The sequence below is a fragment of the Pediculus humanus genome, genomic scaffold (genome assembly GCF_000006295.1).
Source record: "Pediculus humanus corporis 1103172108203 genomic scaffold, whole genome shotgun sequence".
In the NCBI taxonomy this organism is placed as follows: Eukaryota; Metazoa; Arthropoda; class Insecta; order Psocodea; family Pediculidae; genus Pediculus; species Pediculus humanus.
The window spans coordinates 4,944-32,500 of NW_002987773.1; the positions used below are offsets into that span (position 1 = coordinate 4,944).

Sequence of the window (27,557 nt, forward strand, 5' to 3'; positions counted from 1 at the left end):
TCTCTCTCTCTCTCTCTCTTTATTCATCCCATTGAACGTAGTATTAGAATTAAATTTTCGTTTGTGATCCTTAAATAATTACAAACGCATACATAACGTTATTTAATAATCACCACGTGTATTATTATTATTTTTTCATTTCCGGTCATTTTATTCTTTTGTTTTAACCAATTTTTGATTGTTTAAAAAAAAAAAAAAAAAAAAAAAATGATTCATTTATGGAATTTTAATAATTGAATATTAAATTTTGAATTTTTTTCTTTTTTTTTTTCATTTCCATTCACTTCCACGTGAAGAATAATATAAGAGAAAATGCCGAAAAGAAGCATAAAAGAACAATTGGGTATAAACGAATTACTCGACAAAAAAGGTGGAATATGGAAAGCTTTACTCGCTGAATTTTTAGGTACATTTCTTCTTAACTTTTTCGGTTGCGCAAGTTGTTTGCACATAACAAATCCGGATGATGTAACGGATTTAGTTAGAATATCATTAACGTTTGGTCTCGTCATATTTGGAGCAGTTCAGGTACGTTTCCTTTTCTTTTCCTTTTTTCCTCTTAAAATTTATCCCAAAGGATAATTTATTATAATTTTTTTTTTTTAATAATTTTTCCAGGCTTTTTGTCACGTGAGTGGTGCTCATCTTAATCCGGCCGTTACGATTGCCGTACTCGTAACGGGTAAAATTCCTATTATAAAATCATTATTTTATGTAATAGTTCAATGCCTTGGATCCGTTGCAGGTTCAGCTGTATTAAAGGTAAAACCGGATTTTTCTTTTTTTTCCACCTTTTTATTTCCAGTTTAATCCTCCATTTTCTTTTTCTTTTTAATCTCCGTGTGATGATATCATTTAAATTACGTAATAATTTTAATTTTTTTTTTATTCGCGGGATAAATCATTGTATATAATAAAAAAATAGTTTACACGTAAAAGATAGGAAAAATTATTATGACGTAATAGATACCAGTTACCAATTTCGTACGATAATAATAATAACAATAATAATAATATTGATTTTAGAAAGTTTTTCTTTTTTTTTCTGATTCTTCTTAATTTTAAAATAATTTTTTTTTTTTTTGGAATTTGATTAATTTAATTTTAAAATCGAATTTAAAAAAAAAAAAAATTTCACTTTTTGATTTAACCGAATGAATGAATGAATGAATGGGAAAATTTAAAAAAAAATTTTGTGAAATTTTAGGCTCTTACACCGGATGATCCTACAGTACAGGGAACGTTAGGATTAACGGCTGTTAATCCAAAATTAAGTCCTGTTCAAGGTTTCGGAGTTGAATTTTTTCTAGGTTTTGTTTTGGTCATGGTTGTTTTCGGAGTTTGCGATTCTAATAGAAAATCTGTCGATATACCTGCACCCCTTGCAATCGGTTTAACGGTCGGAATGGGTCATTTGGCAACGGTAAGTTAACGAAAAATATTTTTCAAAACCAATCAATCAATCGTGTTTATATCGATCGATATTTAATTAATTTTTTTTTTGTTTTTGCAAGATCGAACTCACTGGATCCAGCATGAATCCTGCCAGAACATTCGGATCGGCTGTTATTGCAAACATTTGGACTAATCATTGGGTGCGTGCCATGACATAATGTTTCCAATTTTAAATTATTATTATCATTATTCATAACATTATTTTAATATTTTCCTTTAGATAAATGTCACAGATGTAAAATTATTTACATGTGAAACAAAAAAAAAAAAAATTGCGTGGTAGGCGCTCGTGACGTCATTTTTTTTTTTTATTCTTTGTCCTTTTTTTTGTCATTGTCACAATTCAATTCTTTTCCTTTTTGCTTTGTTAAGTGTACTACATCTCTCTCTCACACACACACACACACACACTCAAAATGACGTAGAAATGAGTTTTTCTCAAGTTTACAACACGGTTAAAAAAAATTTTTTAAATAATGTCCGACCCGTTATAAAATTTCCCATTACGTCAACGAATAAAAAAAAAATTAATTTTAAAACTCACCGTTTGAAAAATAAGAAGAAAATGGAAGAAAATTTTCAACCGATGTTTTCCTTTTTTCCAGGTTTACTGGTTGGGACCCATATTAGGTGGTATAGCAGCTGCATTGATATACCATCACACATTTTCAGCTCCGCCATTAGATGAAGTAACAGAATATAGTCCGGTACGAGCTGAAGAAAAAGAAGTGAGTTATTAAATAATGTTCGTAATTAAAAATTTTTTTTTTTTTATTTACAATAAAAGAAAAAGAAAATACTCATAACGTGAAAATATTACGATGGAAAAATTAATTAATTAATTAAAAAAAAAAAAAAAAAAAAAAAAAAAAAGTAAAAACGTGTTCATTAGAATTTAATAGTAAAATTAAAATTTTTTAAATTTCAGTTAAAACGTATGGAAAATAAAACCAAGGATGGTATTCCATAATAATAATAATAATAATAAAATTTTTACGCATAAGAAAAATTATAAATGGGGGAAATATATTTAAAAAAAAAAAAAAATTTTTTTTTTGTTGCGTTAAACCAAACAACACGCTCGTTTTTTTTTTTTTTTTAAATTATTTTTTAACCTAAAAATATAAAAGAAAAAAAAAGATCGTTAGGTTCGTTCATCAATTCTCATGTTGATAAAGATAAATAAATTTAATATGATAGAATAATAATACTTACACATACATAATCACTTCGTAGTTTTATTATTATTATAATCTTTAAATATTGTAAATAATGATAACAGTGATAAGTTATTTAAATAGTAAAATGGGTTTCCACGGATGGTTTTACGATTAATTAACATCAAAATGACGAATTTTATTATTTTATTATTTTATTTTATATTTAATTAATATTTTTTTGTTTCGATGTTTACTTTTTTTTTTTATTATCATAAAACGATTTTAAATGAATAAAAATTTTTAATGTTTCGCTCGTTAATTTTAATGTTTAATGTTAAGTTTTAGGTTTTTAAAACAAAAACAACAAAAAAATTTATATTTTATTTGTATTATTATTAATTTATTTTTCATACGCGAGAAAATAATGTTTTTGTTTTTTATGATTATAAATTTTGTTACGATTACGATCATTTAAATTGATCAAATTTAATAATTTTAAATAAATAAATAAATATCTAAAATAATTAAAATAAATAAAAAATAAAAAACTCAAAACCGAAATGTCATTATTGTGTTATTTTAACAAAACAAAAATCACTCCCTGTAAAATTACGAGTATGCAATTTGTCATACGTGTAAATACATAAAGTTTGCATAGAGTAATTTTTGCAGGCGTTTTTTAAAAAATAAAAAATGTTTTTAAATTGAAATTTCCGTTAAAAATTTTCCATTTAAAATTTCTATTTAAAAAAAAAAAATTCTTATTTAAATCGCGATATGAATTTTACATTATCAATTTTCGCGATGGTAAATTTAAAGTCGTTACGATCAAAAACGTTTTGCCAAGTTTTTTTTTTATTAAAATCGATAAAAATTAATCAAAAATGTAATAAATAACCCGAATTTAAAAAAAAAAAAAAACGAAATTTCACCAGATTTATTTATATATTTTTTTTATTAGCTTTCTCTAAATTATCATTATTATATATACATATATAATGTGGCCAATTATCGATAACGTTTTGTTTTTTTTTTTTTTTTAAATAAATCTAGTTGTTAAAATTTCTTTCCTTTTGTTGTGGTTAAAAAAAAAAAACATAAATAAATTTTTTTTACGAGGAAATCAATTCGTTTAACACAAACGTCTATGGTTTTTCCAAGCAAAAAAAATTTAATTTCCGGTTATTTGTCAAAAGTGATGATATTATTATTATTATTTTCGTTTTTTTATTTTTATTTTTTGTTTAATGTAAACACGTCATATGATGATTTATTTTATAAATCGTAAATTAATTTAATAATGAACGTTATATCCAGGTGGTACGGCGGAAATAAAAATATAACGAAAAAAGAAACGTCGACGGTTACGATTGACGAATTGTGCGGAATATTCAATTGCGAATTAAATTTCGATAAAAAAAATAAAAAAATTAAAAAAAAAATCAAAGATAATAATTTAATTATAAACGGACAAGAAGTGAAAAATAACGTCGTCGACGTCGTGTCCGATAAAAACGTACAAAGACTACGTAAAACGATTAATTTCCTATTGATATTCCTCTGGTTGTTTTCCGTTTGTTGCGTGACTATTTACACGATACAATTACTACAAAATTTTAATACCGTTCATTATAAGGAAATATCACTCGGTATAATATTTATATTATCAATCGTGACCGTTGGTATAATATCAATTTATCAAATTTTCACGTGTTGAACTCGCCCCTCCCACTCGCGCTTTCGCCCCTCCCCTTCCCACCCCTTAATATTATTACGAAGCGAAACGAGTTAAACATGGTTTTCCCACGTGGAAAATTAAAAAAAAATTTTATTTTACCTTATTTTGTTAATACTAATAATCCTCCTTTTCACGATTCGATCCATCGATGATTTTATCAGGTGATTGTTTGTTCGTTTGTTTGTTTGAAGAATTCGCCAGACGACTCGAAATAAAAATCTTCCATAATAATAATAAAACGTTCCAGCAACGACATGGAAAAAAATAAACATTACAATTCTTTTAAATTTTTGAAAGTTTTTACAAACAAAATAATAATAATAAAAAAAAAAATTTTTTTTTGGTTGTTGTTGTTATTTAAAATCCCGACAACTTTTTTTTTTAAAAGAAATTATGTAACTTTGATTAAGTAACGAAAGAAATTTATCGTATTATCATTATTATTTCAAACAAACAAACGAAAAAAAAAAAAAAAACTAGTAACAAAAACTTTCACTTTGTGTTTAAAAAAAAAAAAAAATTTTTTTTAATAATAATAATAATAATAATAGTATGATTTCAACGCGTTATTCGTTTCGTGACGACAATCATCATCATCATTATTATTTAAAATAATAAATAAAATCAAAAATAATAATAATAATAAAAGATTAATTATTATTTCGACCGATATATATATATATATATATATATATAAATTTTAGCGTAATATTTTTCGTTTAAAAACAAAATGGCGGCGACGACGACGACGAGGACGTTAATTAAATTCGGATAATAATAAATCGTAAGTCACGATGATAAATTTACAAAGAAAAAACAAAAGAGAAAAAAAAAAACTTTCATCATTTTACAAACATCAAAAAATAATGATAATAATAAATGACGACAACAACAACAACCAAGAACAACCAAGAACAATCTTTGTTATATGAAAAATTAATTAATTAAATAAAAGAATGGACGGTAATAGAACGTTATGGAAAAACCTGGAAGTCAAATTTTTTTTTTGACAATAAATAATTTATTTCGAAAGGTAATCGATAAATCGATATAAATCGATATAAAATCGATTTAAAATCGATTAGTTTTCGATTCTGGTAATAATGATTTTTTAATAAGTTTGTTACAAACAGGATAATAATAAGAGGAAAATCAATGAAATAATTAATAACAATAGGAAAAAATTAATTGGATCGAACGTAATGTTATAACAATGGTTAAAGAAAAAAAAAAACAGGGTCGGAATAAGGAAAAGTTAAAAAAATACTAGTCATTTACCAAGGTCATGGAGTCCCGTATTCGTTCCAGCGAATCACTTTCCAAACATGACTTCAACCGTGAACATCTCAATAGTTTTTTTTATTATTTTATTCGTCGGTAAGTTTTTTTTCTTTTTTTTTTTTTTCATTTTCTTTCTCTCTCTCTCTCTCTCTCACTTTTTTTTTCATTTTTTTTCTCTTTTTTTTTTTTTTTTTTTCTTTTTTCTTTTAATCCAAAAATTTTTTCCATATGTTCTAGTGTTAAAAACACAAACTTTCTTCTTTTCGTAATTTTATCATTTTCAAGTTGTTTAATTTTTTTTCTGGCGTTGTCGTTTGTTTGTCGTTTGTTGAAATCTTTGTTTTACTGTAAAGAACAAATAACAACAAATTCTTGTTTTAAAACAATTTTTTTTTTTTTTTTTAAAACTTTTTTGACCTCTTATAATTTTATAATATGCCATTAAATGCTGACATTTTAATTATTTCTCAATGTGTTAAACATTTTAAATGTTTTTATTTTAAATTATTATAAATTTATAGTAATAATAATAATTTCCCAAGTTAGGTTATGTAATTACTGTAATAATAATAATAATAAAAGGTTAAGCTATTAATAATAATTTTTCCCCCATTTTTTTTTTTTTTTTAATTGTGAAATTCCTTTTCTAACGTTTCAAAATGGACGCTTTGAAATTTTAGTACGATTAAGTCGATTCGTAGAATATTATGGAGAGAAAAAAAAAGAAAGAAACTGTCACGGTAAATGTATAACCTTGTAATAAGTACATAAATTATCGTATCAGGGATTTTTTTTGTCTCATTGACACTTGGGTACCTATTAATTAAAGTGAATTGCCAATAAGGACCATTTTCGACTTCCGGGAATTTTCACGCTTGGTAGAATGACACAAACACACGTCATTTAACAAAAACGTATATTTTCATTTAAGGTATAATACATGGACAAACCTCATTGAGATCAAATAAACGACAGCAGCAAAGCAGAACAACATCGACGACATCGAGTCCTGTGATTAACGGTGATGACGATGATGATCCCGCATTAACCGACGAATGTCCCGAACCGAATGGATATTTTGCTGATGCTTATCAATGTGATAAATATTACGAATGCAGAGATGGAGCCATTACGGAAAAACTATGTCCCGACGGTATGGTTTTCAACGATTTCAGTCCTCAACATGAAAAATGCGATCTTCCATTTGGTATCGATTGTTCTCAAAGACCGGAACTTCGTAAGTACAACCGATCGATATTTCTTCGTGTCGTAAAATTCAGATGATTGATCAATTTTTCACTTTTGAATAGAAAAACCACAGCCGACTCTACACTGTCCGAGATTGAATGGTTATTTCGCACACGAGGATGCTGGTACCTGCGATAAATTTTATTATTGCGTAGATGGAAAATTTAATATGATAACGTGTCCGGGTGGTTTGGTATACAATGAAAAAACAGGAATATGTAGTTGGCCGGATGAAGCTAAAAAAAAAGGATGTTCATCCCAAGGTATAATATATGTATAATTTTATGTAATAAAAGAGGTTTGTAAAACAGGTTTAAATAGAAAAAAAAAGTTTTTCGTTAAGAATATGTCAAGGTAAAAGGAAACGAAAACAAAAAATGTTGTTTCGAATTTTGCGGTTTTGACAAAAATTCCAAAACTTTTCGAAAGAGAGAGAGAGAAAAAAAAATTAATTTTTTCCTTTCAGATGTTTTTCAATTTACTTGTCCGAAAGTTAACGAAAGCGAAGCTAAAACTCATCCACGTTATGCAGATCCAGAAGATTGTCAATTTTTTTACGTTTGCATAAATGGTGAAGTTCCGAGAAGAAACGGATGTAAAAGAGGACAAGTTTTTAACGAAGAAAAAAGAGTTTGCGATTGGCCGAGAAACGTGCCTGAATGGTAAATAATTTTCTTTCCCCCAATTAACCTCAATAAGAACGTTCGATGTTAATAAAATTGATACCTTTCAGCAAAGACTGGTACAAGGGCATTATAACAGACGAAGAATTAGAAGCTCTTGAACATCCAAAACCAAAGCCTAGACCGAGTGAGGAAACTATAAGAAAACGAAACGGTAATAAAAAAAGACCCAAACAAATAAAACCCGTAGTACAAGAAGATGAAGAAGAAAAATAATAATAATAATAATAATAATAATAATAATAAAATAAATTTGTTTTCTTTGGAAAATTTTCAAATCAAACGATTTCCTGTTACGTTTAAGTTATTACAATTACATAAAGTTTGTGTTTGTTCTCAATCGAACAGAACAAAATGCTACAATCGATCATCAAATATCGATTAATTATAACTTAACGTTACAAACAATAAATGATTTCCAACAAAACAAAACAAAAACTTTCAGTTATGGGTTCTAACAAAACCATTTAAGACGTTTATGTTATTTTATTAGTGTTAAACTACTCTACTGTGATATTGTTTATCTCAGTTTTAATCAATAAAATTATTTTATTTATATAAAAAATTTACTTCGATTAACTTTTATGATAACCTCCTACAATCCTTATAAAAACTTTTATAATCTCCGCCCCCTTTCCTCAATCATAACAAAAAGAGGTCATTCGATACAAACACAAAAGAATTTTCCAAAAGGATTAGATAAAGATTCAAATCATCTTTTTATAAAAATTTTTACAACTAGGTGGGAGTGGTTGTGGGGGGGGGGAAAACAATAAAAGAGGGGTTACACCATATTTAAAAAAGAAGAAAGAAGAGGTAATATTTTAGGTACGAATAACATTTTAGTGTCAAATCACGTACCACCCGGACGACTATCATAAATATCAATTAAATTACGACACAGAACTAAAATTATTTATAAACTTAAAAAAATTAATACGCGGAAGATTTAAAAAAAAAAAAAAAAATTAAAATAAAATAAAATAAATACCACGTGACAAGTTTTTTTTTTTTTTTTTTTTTAGGCTGGCTGTCTTGGTATTAAGAGGTGTTAAAACAACCGGATACGGACGATTCCCCCGTCTGCTTGTTCAGTTTTATTATTGACTTTCGTTGGTGCACTTCGTAGTCTCATCACTATGAACCTGTCATTTATCGTACCTTTGATTGCTTTTTTCTGGCTGGCAGGTAAGTTTGTCGTTGTTGTTGTTTTCATTAGAATATTAAATACTTTCCAAAGATTGATTATTATTCCAAAGTGTGATTAAATTGAAAATCTAAAAAAAAAAAAACGGAAAAAATTTTTGTTAATTTTGGTCATCCGTACCTAAAATAATTTTTTTTTTTTTTTTTTTTTTTAATTTCTTTCCTTTTTGTTTTGTTTTTGTTTATAATTTTTAATTATACGCGTGTATTTTTATTCGTTATTACGCGTTTAACATTTGACTTTTTTTTTTTTTTACATTTTTCACAGAAACCATATTTATTTTTATTTTTTTTCGTTATCTATATTATATTTAACAATTTGTTAACGATGTACATACATTACATAACCGTAATACTAACCTTGTTTTTTATTAACCTGTTATAACTCTTATGTGAGCTAACAAAATTTAATTTTGGTTAATAAAAATTTTTTTTTTTTTCCCCATACAATAAAACATCATAAAAATGCTCGAAACATTTTTTTTTTTTTTTTAAATACTTCATTAAAAACAATACGATTTAAAATGAAATCAACAAACAAAATGTGAAAGTTGTTGATAAAGAAAGCAGGGCTACGATTAGATCCTCTGCTCTTAGTACAAACATTTCTTTATCTCAATCTTTACTTTGCTTTTAAATTAATAATAATAATAATAATAATATCAACCACTTAACCAGAGAGGTATAATTAAGTGAAAAAATTCAAAAAATCAATTTAAAAAAAAAATTTCTTCAACGTAAATTATCATCGAGACAAATACGTCATTTTTTCAAAAAAAAAAAAATCTACTTTTTCACTCTTACAGGCACGTCATTAATATTATTATTATTATTATTTATGTCACGGTTTTTAAAAATGATTTAAATATTTATACGTATATATCTCTCTCCTTCACATCGTAATAAATTAAAATTAAATTAAAGTCAAAGACTTTCCTTTGATTTTTTTTTTTTTTTTTTAGACGCTGCATTTAAATGTCCTCAACATGACGGTTTGTACGAGGATCCAGTTCAATGTGATAAATATTATGAATGCGTTGATGGTGAAGCAGTAGAAAAATTATGTCCTGACGGTTTGGTTTTCGATCCGACCATAAGGAAGGTTAATAAATGCGATCAACCTTTTAGCGTAGATTGCGGAGATAGATTGGAACTTCGTAAGTACGACTTTTGGTAACTGAAATGAATGATTTAATTATATTAAGCAATGATAGATGGATTTTTTTATAATAATTTACACTCTAAATTGTATCGACTTTCACACCTGACGGCAATATTTGCGGTTAACCACCTGAAAATTAAAGTTGCTAAAGAAAAATCACATGATGAATGAATAGTTGAGAAAATAAGAAGAAAAAAAAATTTTTTTTTTTTTTTTGCTGCAATTTGAAGTAGTAGTAGTAGTAATAATAATAGTAAAAATGGCGTCGATTTGATGGGCGTTAATTTTGGTTTGGTGTTATAAAATAAAAAAAAAACATCAACCCATTTAATTGATATAAAAAAAAAAAAGAGTGACTTTAAAATGTCGCAATTAAATGACGTAAAATTATTAATGATATCGTAAATTACAGAACCGCCCAAATCGAACCATCTTTGTCCAAGAAGAAATGGATATTTTGCTCACCCGGACGAATCCGTTTGCAATATATTTTACAATTGCATCGAAGGAGAAGCAACGGAAATCGTATGTCCTACCGGTCTTCATTTCGACGAATATTCAGGTACCTGCGTGTGGCCAGATGCAGCTGGAAGAACGGGTTGCGGTAATAAAGAAGCGAGTGAGTATCTTTTATTAGCCTTTGACATTTTCCAAACTAAAAAAAAAAAAAAAATTCATAGAAATCAAATATTAAATTCACGGTTCGATTTTTTTTTTTTTAGAATTGAAAGATGGATTCAGTTGCCCTAAGGAAATTCAAACGGATTCCCGAGGTCAAGCAGTTGCTCATCCAATGTATGCTCACCCTGAAGACTGTCAGAAATTTTACGTTTGTTTGAACGGTGTTACACCCAGAGAACAAGGTTGTTCGTTAGGTCAAGTTTATAATGAAGAAACTGGAAAATGTGACGAACCAGAAAATGTTCCGGGATGGTGAGTATTTATAAATTTTCTTGACCTTTCCTTTTTTTTTTTTTTTGAAACGTCGTCCTGCTAAAATAATAATAATAATAATAACGGTTAAAAAAAAAGTTGTTGTTGTTGTTGTTTCAATTTCACAGCGAGGATTGGTACAAAGATGATCCCGATGTTCAAAGAGCTAAACAAGATGAAAAATTAAGAGAAGCTGCGGCGAGCAACAGAGCTAAATACCGACAAAAATAAATCGCGGATAATTAAGAGGTTTTTTTGTTTTTTGTCGTAATAATTTATAAATCGTTACTAACGCTTCCATCACACTCTCTCTCTCTCTCTCTCTCTCTCTATCGAACTTGGTGTTTGTTTGCGTGTGTGTAAAATTACGTTAACAATAAATTTCATAAGATTTCGTATTATCTGCTATGCAAAAATCAAATAACGAAACATCAATAAAAAAAAAAACATTGAATTTTCCGCAACAACACTTTAATAATAATAATAATAATAATAATAATTTTTCGATTGGTTTGACCTTTTGCGGGCTAACAACACATAACAGTTTTTTTTCCAACTTATTTTCATCATCATTCACTTTTTCTCGGTATTGTTTGTTTGTTTGTTTGTTTTCTAACAGAAAGATCATTTGCGGTTTCAACAAGGACGACAAAACTAATTTTTTCTATCGCGTTTTCTTTCTCTTTCTTATATGAATTTTGAAATTTTAAAACTTTAAATAATAATAATAATAATAAAGTAATTTTTTTTTTTTTTGTTTTCGCAGTCGAAACTACTACAAAGACCACCCAAAGTTCAAAGAACTGTACACCGATGAAGATGGAGATGGAAAAATAGATTATGGAAAAAAAAGAGTGTTTAATGAATAAATTTAAATATTAATAACAAACAACAAACAAACAAACAAACAACAATAGTTTTTTCGTTAGTTTGTATCGTGAATAAATAAATTTAAAAAGCGGACTTTAAAATATTAAATAAATAAATAAATAAATAAATTCGTTACACGCGTGTCACGGGTGTGCTCCCCTCTCTCCCCCTTTAAAAAAAAAAAAAAAAAAATATTTCGAATCGTATTTTCGGCCATTATTTTTTAACCGCGTTAATTTCATCATTTGTTAATAAATAATAATAATAATAATAATAATAATAATAATAATAAAAATTACGTAAAAATTCTAAAAGAAAAGGCTGATTTTAAATTACTGTTATTATTATTATTATTATTTTTTATAACGAATTAAAAAAAAAATAAAAACACCCGATCGGAAATTAAATATTATTATTATTAATATTATTATTTTTAATAAATAAATTTTATATTTTTAAAATTAATTATTAATTAAATTTTTTTAATAACCTAAATTCATAAAAAAAAATTTCCTACTCATCAAACAATTTAAACAATAAAAAAAAATATTGTCTTGTAATTACGTGAATTAATTAAACTTTTATTTATCTATTAATTATTATCATTATTATTATTAATTAACTTTCGAGGATTAATAATTAAAAATTTTCCTATCTCATTTCTCCCCCCCTCCCCCCCAAAATAATATTTTAAAAAAAATAAATTTATTGAAGTTAACTGTAAATGCGTCATCGGTGACGACTTATGTAAAATTTAACAAATAAAAAAAAAAAATTAATTGGGGGAGGTGAGGGAGGGGGGTCATAACACTTATTAAATGTCAAATAATATGTAATACGTGTGTGTGTGCGTGTGTAAAATGTCAAAGCGTGAAGAAAGTGTTAAGAAAAAAAAAATATTTGAAGAAACGACAAACAATAATAATTTTTTTTTTTTTTGGAGGGGAAAATTTAAGCTACGTAATACTACTGATGATGATGATAATGATGATGATGATGATGATGATGATGATGATAAAAATGATGATGATGATGATGATGATGACCATCGTCGAATTAACGGGGAAAAAAAAAAAATTTTTTTCTAACATTAAAAGTTATTTAAAGAGAAAGGTTGGACATTCCATTGTTGATTTTTTTTCCAAAGTTTTTAACCTTCACTTTTAAAAATTCAATTACTTATTATTATTATTATTATTATTATTATTGTTATTATTAATTTACTTTTTTTAAATAATAATTAAATATTTAAAGCGAGTTGTAGGTTTGTAACGAAAGGTAAACATTAAATGATAATATTAAAACCGGTAAAAATAAATAAATGTTTTCCAGAAATGCCGAAAAAAATTCTCATGGAAAAAAAATTAAAATTCATCAAATACCTCTTGTTTAAAAAAAAACTAATTTTTTTCTTTTTCTCCAGATGATTAATCATAAGCGGTCGCCATCATTTTTTTTGTTATCATCATCCATTTGAAATTTTTTTAAAAACCAGACAAAAACCTGAAAATAAAAATTAATTAATTAATTATGGAAACGAAATAATATTTTTCCAGAGGATGAAAGATAGCGTTCGTTTTAAATAACATTTAATTTTGTTTTTTCCAGTTACATCCCCTTAACGTTCCAGGTTTTAAGTAATACTTTCCCAAATAAAAGAAACCTTTTTGCGTATTAAACTGGAGATTTCCAAAAAATTAATTTTTACATTTTTTTTTTATATTAATTAAAAAAAAAAAAATTTTAAAAGTGTGAAGGTTGTTGATTTCATATACCTTCTTTTTTTTTTTTCGTGATCATAATGAGACCTGAAGGTATTTCGAAGGCAAACTGGAGAAATTATTATTATTATTTTTTTTTTATGTCAACTAATAAATTAAATTTCATTTTTTAAATCAAGTTTTCCATCTAAGATCATTGTCCTACGAAGATAACGTATTCATTCCTTATCATGGTTAATGAATGCGAAGAAACCTGAACAAATATTACCCCCCTCCCCTCTCCAACCTAAAGTAATAAAAATTATTTAAATTAATAAAACATAAAAAAGAAAATTTATTATTATTATTATTCGGCGGTTTAAAAAAAAAAAAACTGTCGATTCTTTGACATAATATAGATAGCAGCACTGTAACAATTTTAGGTACGACCCTGATTCTGATTACTGTATTGTTGTCTATATTGAACGAAATATAACTTTTACGTGTAGTTGATAGGAAAACACAACGCCAACATGTTATTATTAACCTTAGGTGCAGCATTGCTTATCAATTTGGGTGAGTTATCAATTATTATTATTATTATTATTATTATTATTATTTTCAAATTGTTTTTTTTTTTTTTTTTTTTTAAACTTGTAATTACTAAAATGTGATGATGATGATGACATCAATGAATTAATAATAAATTTTTTTTACATTTTAATTTATACTCACTCTTATATAATTTTTGGGTTAGGTCTCGAGGCGAATTTTTTTTTTTTTAAAAAATTTCATGTTGGTAAAACTGTTTTAAATAAACGTTCGTTCGTGTAACCGTTAGTTAAACTTGAGATGATAATTTTCACGTTAGTAAATAATCCCTGAAATTAAATTTATATTTAATTAATAAAAATTTCAAAAAATTAAATAAAATAAAATAAAAGAAAAGAAAAATTTTTTTATAAAATTTACATGAGTTTTAAGTTTTTCTTTAATTGTTCAACGCATATAAAAAAAAAATCGAAATCGAAAGTTGAAGAAAGTGAAATTGGACACCATGAAAACCACTTTATAATAATTTTCCTTCGAGCATCGGGCGGGTATTGGCTTCAAATATATTTAAAAGACAAAATCATGCCAAGGTCACTAACTTTTTTACCACTGCTACCGTTTTTTACCCTGTCATTTAAAATTTAACAAAAAGTATCACAAAAAAAAAAAAAAACGTTCAATTTTTCCTTTTACCTTTCTTTCCTTTTCTTTCTTTCTTCTATCATAAGTTTCTCTAAACTTTATTTCCATTTAGTCAGTCAAAAATTAAATTATTTTGTAAAAACGAAATCAAATATAAAAAATGACTTTGTTCTTTTTAACATTTTTTCTTTTTTCTTTCTTTCTTTTTCTAATGGTCTACTTTCTTTTTTTTTTTTTTTTTGCTTTTAATTGTGAAATTTCAATGAATAATCAACTCCTAATTATTTAACTAAAAAAAAAAAAAAATTAATTAATTACTTTAAACTTTTCTTTTTATTCTCAAGCCAATTTAAATGAATGATTTACTTCATATTTAATTTATTTTAGTCGGAGGTGAAGAAGTTCTCCAATGTCCAGAACATGGAGTACTAACGTATCCAGATCCAGTATTATGTGATCACTTTTACCTTTGCGTAAATGGAACTTTAACATACGAACAATGTGAAAACGGTTTGTTATTCGATGGTAAAGGTGCCGTTCACAATCACTGTAATTATAATTGGGCTGTACATTGCGGTCATAGAAAAGCCGATTGTGAGTAAAATCAATGACAAAATTTAAATAAATAGTAGATCAAGGATAAATAAAATTTTTTTTTTTTTTTACAGTGACTCCTATAAGCACTCCAGGATGCGAGTATCAATTTGGAATTTATCCCGACGGACCTGAATGCAGCACCAATTTCATTAAATGCGAATACGGTGTACCTCATCTTAAACCATGCGAACCAGGTTTGGCATATGACGAAAAAATACACAAATGTAATTGGCCAGATTTACTATTGGATAAATGTAACCCTGAAGGTTTGTAACCGCAAATATTTTTTTCTTACTGAAATTTATATTTTGAAATAATAATTATTGATTAATAATAATACCGCAAACTTACGCAGCCGTTGTTGGATTTAAATGCCCAACTAAATTCCCTGCTGATTCTGTTGCTGCTAAATTTTGGCCGTATCCGAGATTTGCCGTACCTGGAGATTGCACTAGATTGGTTACTTGTATTAATGGATTTCCAAGACTTATAAATTGCGAAGAAGGAAAATTATATGACGAACACTCCGGTACCTGCGAAGAAGCTGAATTAGTTCCTAAATGGTAGGTTTAATCCTCGTACCTAATCACAAAATTCAAACGAAAATTTTTTTAGTAAAACATAATTTTTTGTTGTTTTTCTTTCCAGTCACGGATTCAAGAAATGATAACCGCGGCAAGAGTAAATTTTTAATTTTTTTTTTTTTTTGTAACAAAAATGTAATTTAAAAAATTTTTTTTTTTTTTTTTTTTTTGTAAAAAAAAAAAAAAAATAAAATAAATAAAAAAAAAAAATTTATTTAATGAATGGCATATTATCTGAAAATAAATGATTATAATAATAATAATAAGAATAATAATAATAATAAAATGCAAAAGTTATTTTTTCTTTTTTCTCCGTATGATAACAAGCAGTTATATATTAATTCTTTTTTCGGTAGAGGATTTCTTGAATTAACAATTTAATAACATAAAAACTTTATAAATATTCTTTAAAAGGCTGTAAGCAAATTTCAAAAAAAAAAAAAATTTATTTAACTTTCAAAAGGTCAAAGTTAATTAAAAAATTGTATATGAATAAGAATATATATATACACGTAATGTCACGAAGTATAAAAAACCAGACAATCGTAAATGATAAAAACAAAAAAAATTGTGTAAGTTTTATAAAGAAGTATTTTCCTTATTTTCATCCTGAAACAAACAAAAAAAAAAAAATTTAAATTAATGATAATAATAATAGTATAAATCCACGTGTATTTTAAAAAAATGGTTAAGAATTAATTTTTCAAATTGATCGCTTACTATGTCGTCACTGTCTGACATATACAATCTTGAAATTTTTTGTGGTTCTCTAGACAAGGAATTGTAAGACGTGTCTCTGACCCTGTTCGAATAACAAAGAATGCTTTTCGGATAATTGAATTCTTTCCTCTGAGGTGTATTACCTGCGTAAAGGTGCGAATTAATAAAAAATTAATTATCGATATAATTTAATTTTAAAATATATAAAATATAAATTAATATTCGAATAAAATCTTACCGGTTCTTTCATCTTTTTTAATGTTTTCCGTAAAGAAAGTTTCGATTTCACCCATCCTTTCGCTAAATTTAGACAGTATGTCATTGGAATAGTCAGTTATTTCCGACGACATTGTTTGTTTGTTCGAAAGATTATTCTCTAGATTATCTCTTGAGAGACTTATAAAATTGTCCGAATGCATATTTGCCCACGTTCCCAAATTCTCATTATCGGCGATGGCTTCCAATGATTTTTTTTCAATATTCTCGGAAAACTCGACAACTTTATCATTTTGACTTTCACAAAGGTGTTTCAATTCGGTCAATTTGCCCTGTGACTCAGTTGACTTTTCTTTTATAAAAGATTCTAATGAGAAAGTCCATTCATTATTTATTTCCATCATTCCGTTAATCACTGGGAAAACCTAAGCCAAAAAAAAAAAAAAAAAAAAAATTTTAACTTAAAACTTAAGTTTTAAGACACTAAACGAAAAGAAATAAATATTTACCACTTCTTCGGTATTTTTTATCAGATTTGCTGTTGATTTTCCAATTTTTTCATTTATCGCTTCTGCTTCTTCTGCTTGACTCGTGATAGCGGTGGTATTTTTTTCCAAACATTCGTTTATTTCACTAAACATATTTTCTTCTTCACATTCCTTGTCCGTTTTTATATTTTTTAACGCTTCTTCGCATTCGCTTTTTCTTTGCAATAATTCTACTTGATCTTGTGCAATTTTTAAAAGCGTGTGACTAAATTCTTCGATCTGCTTGTCAGTATTTGCTTTTTGCTTTTCTAAAAAGTCACATTTTTCCACATAGGCTTTTAATTTTTCTTCGCGGCGTTTTAACTGTTCATTGTATTTTGCAGGCAAATCTAAAACTGTTTTAGTCAGTTCCATTAACCTATCTTGTGCCGACTGTATGTCAAAGCTTTGTTTTTCAAGAATCCTTCTGTTTATTTCAAAAGAATCAAACAACTTGGTCCAATCGGACTTAACTATTTGCGAATATTCCATTAATTTTGAAATTATTTCATGGGCATTTTGATTTTCAGTATCAACGGCAAGTTTTAATTTGTTTAATTGCTCTTCAAAAAAATTATTATTTCCGAATGTCTGAAATTAAATAAAAAATACTAATAATATATTACATACTATTATTTATATTGCACATTTAATTTAGAATGCATTTGAAAGAAAATCAAGTTTTACATTACCTGTTCTTTTAGAATATTAAGGGAGCTTTGTATTTTAGAATTAGATTCCTTCACCATTCTTCCAATATTTTCTTGTAATGTGTTTTGATGACTTAAAATATCAGAAAAATTTTTTCTGTCTTCTTCCATCTGACCTTCAATATTATTAATTTGTTTTTCAAAAAAATCTTCGGTTCGACCCTTCATATCATTTAAATTCCAATAATATTTATTTTTAAACATTTCAGAAGTATTATAATTATGTTCTAATATTCTTCTACTTTTATCCAAACGATCGTGTAATGTTTTCGCATCATTAACTGCTTCATCAGCGGTTTTCAGAAGTGCGTTTGTTTGCTTTCCCAATTCGTGTAACATATCTTCTTTTTCTATGCAAAGTTGCTGTAATAAATTTGAATTTTTATTTCACAAATTCTAAAAATTATACAGAAAAGTTTTAATACAAAAATAAACATACGTTTGCTTCTTCCAGCTTTTGACAAGTAGCAGCAAGTTCACTTTGCGTAGTATACAAATTCATGTTTAAGCTTTTTAAAATTTCCTATAAAAAAACATAAATGAAAACATGTAACTACATAATTGTTAAATAAATTTTTTTTGTGATTCGATTTGCAGTTCACTAACCTCTTGTTTGGCCAATTCATCTTCTCTAACTTTTAATAATTGTAATTTAGAGACCAATTCTCTGTTCAAATTTTCTCTTTCAGCCATTATAGCATTATAATTTTCAGATGCTAAATAAACACCATGTTTTTCTCGAGTAGCAATCAAATCTCGACGTAATCTTTCGATTTCTTCTGTATATTCCTGTAAAAAAATTTGTCGATAATGATTGCAAGTTTTATCAATTTTCGCTATAATTTATGTAACAAATCATTGGTTAGAGTTTGTCAGGATTTAAGAATCTAAAGTTAAAATTTTTTTTACTGTACAATTTTTACCTTTAGCAGAACGCGTTTTGATGTTTTTTGATTTATTTCTGGTTTATTTGTGATATTTCTAGCTCGATGTGCATAATCAAATGTACTTAAAGTTTCTTCTATATTGCAAAGAGCTGGCGAAACAGTTGCAATTATCGATGTTTTTGTTCTGCCTCCCAGTGAGTCTTGTAAAATTCTCGTTAACTTAGACTCTCTTAAAATTGAATTCAAATAAATTTTAGAGGAAATAATTAAAAATTAAAAAGAAAAAAAAAAACAAATTATAATAATACCTGTATGGAATGTGAGGAGTTCTTTCTACCAATGATGTAATAACTCTTCCAAGAGTTAAGAGAGATTGATTGATACTTCCAGCTTCTCTTGCTCTCATTTCAACAGCTCCCGATCTTCCAATATTTTCACTTCCTGCAAGATCTACCAAATTCATTTTACCTGTTTTAATTAAATCTTCTCCCTCAGGTGTGGTAACTTTGATATGAACAGTAATTGTAAAGATTGTGTGAGAACGACTGAAAGTAAAAAAAACAATTAAGTTTTTTTATTAGATGCCACAAGTACAAAATGTAAAAATAGTTTACACACCTGGATTGGGCGTTCATTAATGTTGGAGCTGTTTGTCTTCGTAAATTTCCAGCTTCCAATATTGCATAAACATCATCTTTATTATGCACAGTTCTTTCTTCTAAGCCTGAAACTATGACAGAACCTTTTTTCATAGAATCTTCAAACAACTTCAAATTTTTTCCATCATCATTATCATTTGGAGCCAAAAGATCACAAAGCTCTTCATTATACAATTCAAGAAACGAAACCCTCACTGTGAATTCATCAGCCCTAACTTTAAGTTCATCAAAAAGATGACTGAGTGTTCGAGGAATTACACCACAATTAGGATCCTAAACATAATGATAAAATTATAATAACAAAGCTTAAATGGATAGTTTTGTAAAGTTGTATAAATATGTTATTTTAAAACTGTACCTCTTCCCAACTTCCATTGACATGATCAGATTTATCGCCCACCATGGTAAATGTTTTCCCAGTACCAGTTTGTCCATAAGCAAAAACAGTGCAATTATACCCCTGTAAAACTTCAGAAATAAGAGGACTGACGACAACCTTGTATACATCTATTTGTTTTGAGTCAGGCCCAAAAACTCGATCAAAAGTAAATGTTTTTGTTGTACTTTTGTCTCTGACTGATACTTCTTTAGCATTGTTACATTCCACCACAACCTGTGATCTTAATTCTTGAGAGCTTAAAGGTCTGAAAAATTAATTTGTAGAATGATAATAATAAAAAATGTTAAATTGTATAATCTAAATTACAATGTGATATTAAATTGATTAAAAAATTTTTTTTTTTTTGTAATCTTTCGACCACAACTTGTCTACAAATTCAGTAATGCATTTCGTGTAAAATATTATATACTTAAATGTTATTAGTAAACAAAATTAAAATTAAAATTTATAAAACTCTTTAGGATAAAATATATTAACATAATGATATAAAAACTAAACATGTATATAACATACTATATATTTGAGGCAGTGTTTGAAAACCACACCCTTATTTATTTAAGTGTACAATATAAAAATTTTATAAAACAAAGATCTTAATTATAGTAATTTATACCAAAATCACTATAACATTTTAAAAAATTCAACAAAAAAATTAAACTTGAATACTCTGACATTTTTCAATTATTTAAATATACAATATAGTTCAACTTTAATGTATAATTTATGTATGAGCAATTTCTGTAATTAATCAAAATAAAAATTTACCGATTGTGAATCTCACAATAAGTATTTATACAGTCCTTAATATAATAATAATGCAATATTATATAATTTTTAACACAAATAAAATGAAATTTTTTGATGAGTATTTTGATGTGTTATAGTATTGTATTATACACAATAAGTTTTATGACATACCTCACTCTAGTAAACACTTGAATGTGTTGTTTCTTTTCAATTTTGTTTCTTGCAGCCATTTCATTAGTGCTTTGCCAGTATAAATAGTAAAGTTAAACAAGTGAACAAAAGGAAAAAAAAACCTTACAAACCGCACTGAGAACGCCAATTAGAAAACGCTTTAACCGCCAACTTTTAACGGTTATTTAACAAGTTGCGACAATAATTTCGGTGTATGAAATTGTCGGCAGCAAATGTTAGCCGTTCCCGTTTGCCGCGGTCGTTCAAAACTTTCAAAACTTTTTGTTTTCTTTATGACTTTATTTTAAAAAAAAACGACTTCGTGTTCGTATTTAGAAAAAAATCGTTAAAAGATAATTTAAAAAAAAAAAAAAACGTTTAATACATTACAATTAAAATTAATTTATTTATTTGTTTTATGTTTTAATTTAAAGAATTCATATGTAAAAAGCCTCAAAGTTTTAACTTTGTTAAAATGATTATTGTTAAAATGGTTATTTTTAAAAATAAGTTAATAAAAAACTTAATTTTCAATTTAAACTTTTGAATTTATGTTTTCAAAATGATTTATTCTTCACATCCAAACCAAGGGAAATATAATTGTGAGACAGACATAATCTTTTGCTAAAAATAATATTATTCTTTAGGCTAAAAAAAAAATAACGATTACAATTTTTGAAAGTCAAGGTCGACATTAAATAATTTCTAATTAAATAATTTTAAAAAATTAATGCTAAAAAATTTTTTTTTAAGGTATTCCACGTATAATAAATAATATTTAATATTGTTTTAGATGAATATATACAATTATCCTTGATATGTTCTGATTTATTCTAAGAATTTATAAATTTAATTATTAACTGCCTCCCTTGTGTGATATGAATTCAACGTTGAAGACGACATTACATCATTTCATAAAATCAACAACGACTTGGTTAACAAGAAACTAAAACTGAAAAAAAAGCAAAAAAAAAAAAAATTATTAATGTACAATCGTTGAAAACGTGAGACAAAGAGATCTTGATGACTAACAAACAAATTGAAGGTAAACAACAATATTTATTTTTTTAAATAATTTACGTTAAGAAAAAAGCTGTTTTTAACAAAAAAAAAAAAAAAAATCAACCAACAACTCTATTTTATAATAAACAACCATTTTCAATCTATTTTATGAAAAATTTAAAATAAAAACAAAACAAAATTTTCATGTTTAATTGTAATAACATTTCATTTAATAAATTCATACAATATTAAACAATTTAATTTATTATTATTATTTTTTTTTTTAAAAACAAATTTTAAAATGCTCATCTTCAGGTACATCAATCCCAGATAGCAGCACCATCTTTTTTTTTTATTACAAGACCCTGATCTTTCTTCTTCTTCTTCTTCTCCTTTTTTTTTTTTTTTTAATAATAATAAATTGGGAAAAAAGAAAAAAAAAATAACAAAAGTTGTTGTGTGAGGATTTAGTTTGTGTTTAATCTTAATTATTTAAACATGTTTATTTTAACTGGATTTTTAATAACAATTTTTTTTTACAACGTTTCAGGTATGTTAATAATAATAATAATAATAATTATATTACAACAACATTTTATTTATTTTACCTTCGTGTATATTTTCAAAAGTAAAAAAAATTTTTAAATAAGATTATAAATAAATTTTTTTGTTTTTCCTCCATCCTTGAGTACTTTTTTCTTTTATGGATTTTATAATATTTTGATTGTTTTAAATGAATTTTCACATTTCCTTTGATTGTATAAACTATATGAAAAAAAAAAAGGAAAAACTAAAAGAAAAAAAAGAAAACAAAAGAATTTAAAATTTTTTAATTTAACTGTCAGTTATTATTATTATTATCTAAATAATTTATCATGGCAAGGCCAAAATTGTTTATTGTCAATTCATTTTTTTTTTATGTTAACGTCTGGAAATTTCTTTGTTCTTAAAAATTGTAATAATACAAAACGAAAACTAAGAATGATTATGATGATGATGAAACTATTGTCCAGGCATAATTTTTTCCAACAACAAAAAAATTTGACTTTTATAATAATATTGCTAAATATTTTTTAATTTAATGTTAAATTTCTTAATGAAGAATCCTTTAAACAAGGTAACCCGGACCAATCGAATCCTTTCGTGACCTGACCTCGAAAATTTTTTTTTTTTATTTATTTTCGTAATAATTTTCAGGTCAAAATTTTCAATGTCCCGAATTGGGAGTTTTTACTTATCCAGATCCAGGATTATGCGATCATTTTTATCTTTGCGTTAATGGTACATTAACATACGAACAATGTGAAAATGGTTTGTTATTCGACGGAACCGGAAACGTACACAATCATTGTAATTATAATTGGGCAGTAAATTGTGGAGATCGTAAACCTGATTGTAATTTTTTTTTTTTACTATTACTTCTTCTTCTTCTTCTTTTTTGACCTCGACCCTTTAACATCGTCGAAAATGAAAAAAAAAATTTTTTTTTGATAGACACTCCGATAAGTTCACCCGGTTGCGAATATCAATTTGGAATTTATCCCATCGGACAAGAATGTAATACTAATTTCGTTAAATGTGAATTTGGTGTCCCTCTTCCAGAACCCTGTCTTCCAGGTTTAGTTTACGACGAAAGAATTCACACTTGTAATTGGCCTGATATGTTGTTGGAAAAATGCAATCCGGAGGGTAAAAAATTTTGTTAAATTGTTTTTACCATTATTATTATTATCAATCGTTGATCGCTGTCGTTTTTTAATTTTTAGAAATAATTGGTTTTAAATGTCCGACAAACGTACCAGAAGATTCTGTCGCAGCGAGATATTGGCCGTTTCCAAGATTTCCAGTACCTGGTGATTGTGGTAGATTGATAACATGCGTCAACGGTTATCCTCGTCTTATCACTTGCGGAGATGGTAACGTTTATGATGAAACAACCGGATTATGTTCGAGTCCGGAACACGTACCTCATTGGTAAATACAAACAAAAAAACAAACAAATTTTTTTCCCTATCAAATTCAACTAAAAACTATAAAACTAAAAATTTTCGTATTTTTTTTACAGCAAAGGATTTAAAAAGTGAGAAACATTCAGTACATCATCGCATTGCAGTATTCAAAATACATAAAAATTAAATAATAATAATAATAATAATAATAAATTTTTATTTCAATAATTTATTGTAAATATTTGTATAAAATAGTTTTTTTTTTTTTTTTTGCTCAATACAATTACATGGATTTACGTTTATTCCAAAATAAAACCGGAAATAAAAAATCAATTTTGAAAAAAAAATTTTCTTTTTTTTGATCATCCAATCAAAAAACAAAACGTCACGCACGCATTTAAAATATATTTTTTTAAAATTTTGTTAAAACTTTAAAGGAAGTAAAAAAAAATTATCGATCGTTTGTGACTAGTTTTAAATAAAAAAAAAAATTTTCCGGAAAATTTCGGTTTTTCCCCATTCGATTGGAATAATCGTATCCAAAAAATAAATCTATTCTATAAACATATCATCGGTTATTACACTCTAAATTATTATATAAAAGAATTAAAAAAAAAAGGGGGGGGGGTTAACGTTTCGCTTAAATGTTTCGAAACAATAGGCCGCCATTTAAAAAATTTAATCGTGACTTTGCTGAAAAAAATAGAAAAAGAGAAAAAAGAAATTTTTTTAAAAAACAGTCTCGCGTTTTATCTGGGATCTCTCGGGGGGGGGAGGAGGGGTCGAATAAAATTGACCATAAAAAAAAAAAAAAATTTAGATGGATAAGAGCTCAAACGAATTATCTCTTAACGTCACGCACGATGGAATTAAATAATGTTGTTTGTTAAGAATTTTCTTCTGCTTCTCAGTTCCTGTTCCTCACGGGAAGAGGAATTGCTCCGGCTGGAAGACTCGGTAAATTTAATTCTTCTCTTCCTTGATTTCTACTATTTCCACCAAAGCTTTGCGGTCTTCCTCTTAAATCTTGCGGTGGTAAATTTTCTTCTTCTTCTTCTTCTGGCGGTGGTGGTAACGTTGTGGGCACGTCACAATCTTCCGTTGGTGGTACGACGCATCTCAATGATCTCCTATCGAAAACTAACATGGCGGGACATCTTTGAAGACGTGGATATCCACCTTGGCATTGCCAGTACCTGTTACATGATTTTCCTAATGGTACGTTACCGTTGGCATCGTCGTTGCAAAGAGCTGAACAAACAAACAAACAGAAAATACATCAAGAATTTTCATTTTGTTTCCTTTTCACGTCTCGCTCGGATAATACTTACGATGTTTTTGACATCCGTCGACATTTTCAGGCCAATCGCACGAGTGAGTGTTTTCGTTGTACAAAAGACCACCGATGCAAAGTTGTTCTGTTGCCGTACCGTTCCAACACGTCCAATATCTCGTGCAAGATGTTTCGTGTCCGAAAATTCCATATAACCAATCGCAATGTTCGGTTCCGATGGGTCCATCTGTAAAAGTCGACATCATTTATTAATAAAATATTCATGCCTATTTTTTTTTTTTTATTATTAATTAATTAACAGTCCGACAAACGAAAACAAACAAACAAACAAGTTTCAAGGACTTACTGGCAAGTTGTTTTCCCTCACAATAATTAGCTCTCCATGGATAGTCGCATCCTTCTGTAACTCCTCTATGTTTTCCCGCAAATACGAGACCGTTAGGACAATCGTAGAGTTCCGGTTGACCTCCTATACATTCCCAATACCTGGAATTTGTCATAAGTGCATAATTTACCGATAATAATAATAATAATAATTTTCTCAGAATGCGGTAGTAAAAATATATACCTATCGCAATATGTGGCGTCACCAGCTAATTTTGATTTGACTTGACATGGATCTTCTTGCTGTTGTTTGACATTTTGAGATAAAACTCCGCCTAAAAACATTCGCATTTGTGTAATTTTTCAAAAAAGTAGCCATTTTTGTTTATATAAAAAAAAACTTTTCGAAGAAAAACATTTTTTTTTTTTTTATATTGCTTAAAACACACACCCAGATAAAAAAAATTTGTTTTTCTCGAGGCTAAAAAAAAAAAAATGTTTCTAAATCTTTACACACATACACATATCGAATCGTACCTAAAATACCTCGTACGAAAAGAAGAGAGGAGGAGAAGAAGGAGGATTATGTCATTTAAATTAAAAAATTAAAACCCTTGTAATAATCAAACGCTTTCGACGATAACTACTTGTCACACATTGTGTTAATCACTTTCTCTTTTTTTTTTTTTTTTTTTATTCGTAGACGCCATCATCACCATCACCACAACTGCATCATCATCATCATCATCATTTTTCGAGATGGGTCTGTCTGTGTCAAAAGGCACACCTGTTTTATAAAAAACCTGATGTGTCGTAGTAGACTCTGAGTTATGTAATTCCTCGCAATAACATTAAAACTCTTCCTTATTTTATGTAATTTTTTTTTTTTTTTTTTAAATCGAGTGCTTATGTTTTAGACCTTTAAATATGTCAATAGACGTTAAATGATGACTGAATGAACTTTTTTTTTTTTCTCATCATTTAATTGTGTAATTGATTAGAGAGTATAAAAGTATTTTATTTTTTATATAAATACATCTTTTGCCTCGTGATGGTGATGGTGATGATGATGATGGTGGTGGTAATGATGATTATGGTGGTGATGGTGGTGTTGGTTAAATCATAACGAATAACTTTTTTTTTTTTTTTTTTTCTAAACTTTATTGATTTATTGAATTTTTTTTAACCTGAGGCTCCCCTCACAACATTAATTAACTATTAAAAATTCTTATGGAGCAATTCGTTTTTTCCCAAGAGAAAAAATGGCGACGCTTTTGGTTTTTTTTTTAAAGTTGTTATGAAAAGAAGAGTCTCTGAGCTTGTTTGTTTGTTTATAGAATGATTTGTATACGGAAAAGAAATTTTTTTGTTTTGTCACTCGTGAGTTATATAGCTTAGACATTTTAGGAAAATTATTTTTGTGTAGTAAACTTTTCCTATCCGGATTATTACGCGTCTCATACACATTCTGAGGGGCGGAAATTATTCCAAACGCGTAAACAAACACTTGATTGCATTCATCGACGATATCCTTCTATAAATACATATGAAACCTGTTACTGTAGATATGAATATATGAATAGAATAATTTATTATACGTGTGTGTGTGTGTGCGTGTGCGTGCGTACGTGTGCCGATGGGTAATTCGTGTCATGCATATTATTGATGCAATCGGTTTTGTTTTTCCAGGTTAACGAACGCCTCAAAAAAATTACAAATGAAAATTTTACGTATATGTCCGTACGTTTGTTTTTCTATCTTTCTTTCTTTCTTTCACTCCTCTACTTATTATTATTATTATTATTTTTTGTTTAATATGGCGAGAAAAAACGTTTTTTTTATTACGGTAATAATTATTTGCAAAAATTTACATAGTCAGGTAATTTTTTCTAATATTATTAGCCTTGAAAAAATTAAAAAATTGCACAAAAAAAAAAAAAAGTACTCGTGGAAAATTTACTCGCGACGTTATGTTCAGACTTTTAATTTCCGGTCTAGTTTATCACGATTTAATAATAAATAAAATAAATTATTAATTTTTTCTTTTTTTTCCTGGCTAACCCTCATTCTTTTGAAAAAAAAAAAAAAAATTCTAAACGCGGACGTGGAATTAGAATAAATGAATAAAAGAAAACGTTTA

At 27.0% G+C, this 27,557-nt stretch overlaps 6 protein-coding genes across 6 annotated transcripts; 4 read left to right on the forward strand and 2 right to left on the reverse strand.

Annotated features, from left to right (window-relative positions):
• Window positions 1-312: 312 nt before the first annotated feature.
• On the forward strand, window positions 313-2,195 carry Phum_PHUM434530 (Aquaporin AQPcic, putative; the record flags this gene model as incomplete). Its single annotated transcript, XM_002429435.1, has 5 exons — window positions 313-528; window positions 619-762; window positions 1,208-1,423; window positions 1,515-1,595; window positions 2,061-2,195. 5 exons carry the CDS (start codon window positions 313-315, stop codon window positions 2,193-2,195), a joined length of 792 nt encoding a protein of 263 aa, XP_002429480.1.
• A 4,146-nt stretch (window positions 2,196-6,341) lies between these two features.
• On the forward strand, window positions 6,342-11,097 carry Phum_PHUM434540 (chitin binding peritrophin-A, putative; the record flags this gene model as incomplete). Its single annotated transcript, XM_002429436.1, has 10 exons — window positions 6,342-6,374; window positions 6,479-6,512; window positions 6,566-6,871; window positions 6,945-7,145; window positions 7,349-7,544; window positions 7,616-7,719; window positions 9,734-9,928; window positions 10,346-10,552; window positions 10,656-10,866; window positions 10,995-11,097. The coding sequence occupies 10 exons, from the start codon at window positions 6,342-6,344 to the stop codon at window positions 11,095-11,097; spliced, it is 1,590 nt and encodes a 529-aa protein (XP_002429481.1).
• Window positions 11,098-13,969: 2,872 nt separating this feature from the next.
• Phum_PHUM434550 (Peritrophin-1 precursor, putative) lies at window positions 13,970-15,794 on the forward strand (the record flags this gene model as incomplete). The annotated part of the gene is made up of 4 exons (XM_002429437.1): window positions 13,970-14,012; window positions 15,018-15,224; window positions 15,299-15,493; window positions 15,583-15,794. The coding sequence occupies 4 exons, from the start codon at window positions 13,970-13,972 to the stop codon at window positions 15,792-15,794; spliced, it is 657 nt and encodes a 218-aa protein (XP_002429482.1).
• Window positions 15,795-16,390: 596 nt separating this feature from the next.
• Phum_PHUM434560 (kinesin eg-5, putative) lies at window positions 16,391-20,907 on the reverse strand (the record flags this gene model as incomplete). Its single annotated transcript, XM_002429438.1, has 12 exons — window positions 16,391-16,420; window positions 16,532-16,674; window positions 16,770-17,172; window positions 17,257-17,865; window positions 17,967-18,347; window positions 18,424-18,507; window positions 18,591-18,773; window positions 18,908-19,100; window positions 19,180-19,416; window positions 19,490-19,803; window positions 19,889-20,174; window positions 20,849-20,907. The coding sequence occupies 12 exons, from the start codon at window positions 20,905-20,907 to the stop codon at window positions 16,391-16,393; spliced, it is 2,922 nt and encodes a 973-aa protein (XP_002429483.1).
• A 1,441-nt stretch (window positions 20,908-22,348) lies between these two features.
• On the forward strand, window positions 22,349-23,828 carry Phum_PHUM434570 (Peritrophin-1 precursor, putative; the record flags this gene model as incomplete). Its single annotated transcript, XM_002429439.1, has 4 exons — window positions 22,349-22,400; window positions 23,048-23,245; window positions 23,345-23,539; window positions 23,617-23,828. The coding sequence occupies 4 exons, from the start codon at window positions 22,349-22,351 to the stop codon at window positions 23,826-23,828; spliced, it is 657 nt and encodes a 218-aa protein (XP_002429484.1).
• Window positions 23,829-24,706: 878 nt separating this feature from the next.
• Window positions 24,707-25,762, reverse strand: Phum_PHUM434580 (Peritrophin-1 precursor, putative; the record flags this gene model as incomplete). The annotated part of the gene is made up of 4 exons (XM_002429440.1): window positions 24,707-25,050; window positions 25,131-25,319; window positions 25,440-25,579; window positions 25,662-25,762. The coding sequence occupies 4 exons, from the start codon at window positions 25,760-25,762 to the stop codon at window positions 24,707-24,709; spliced, it is 774 nt and encodes a 257-aa protein (XP_002429485.1).
• Between the last annotated feature and the right edge of the window lie 1,795 nt (window positions 25,763-27,557).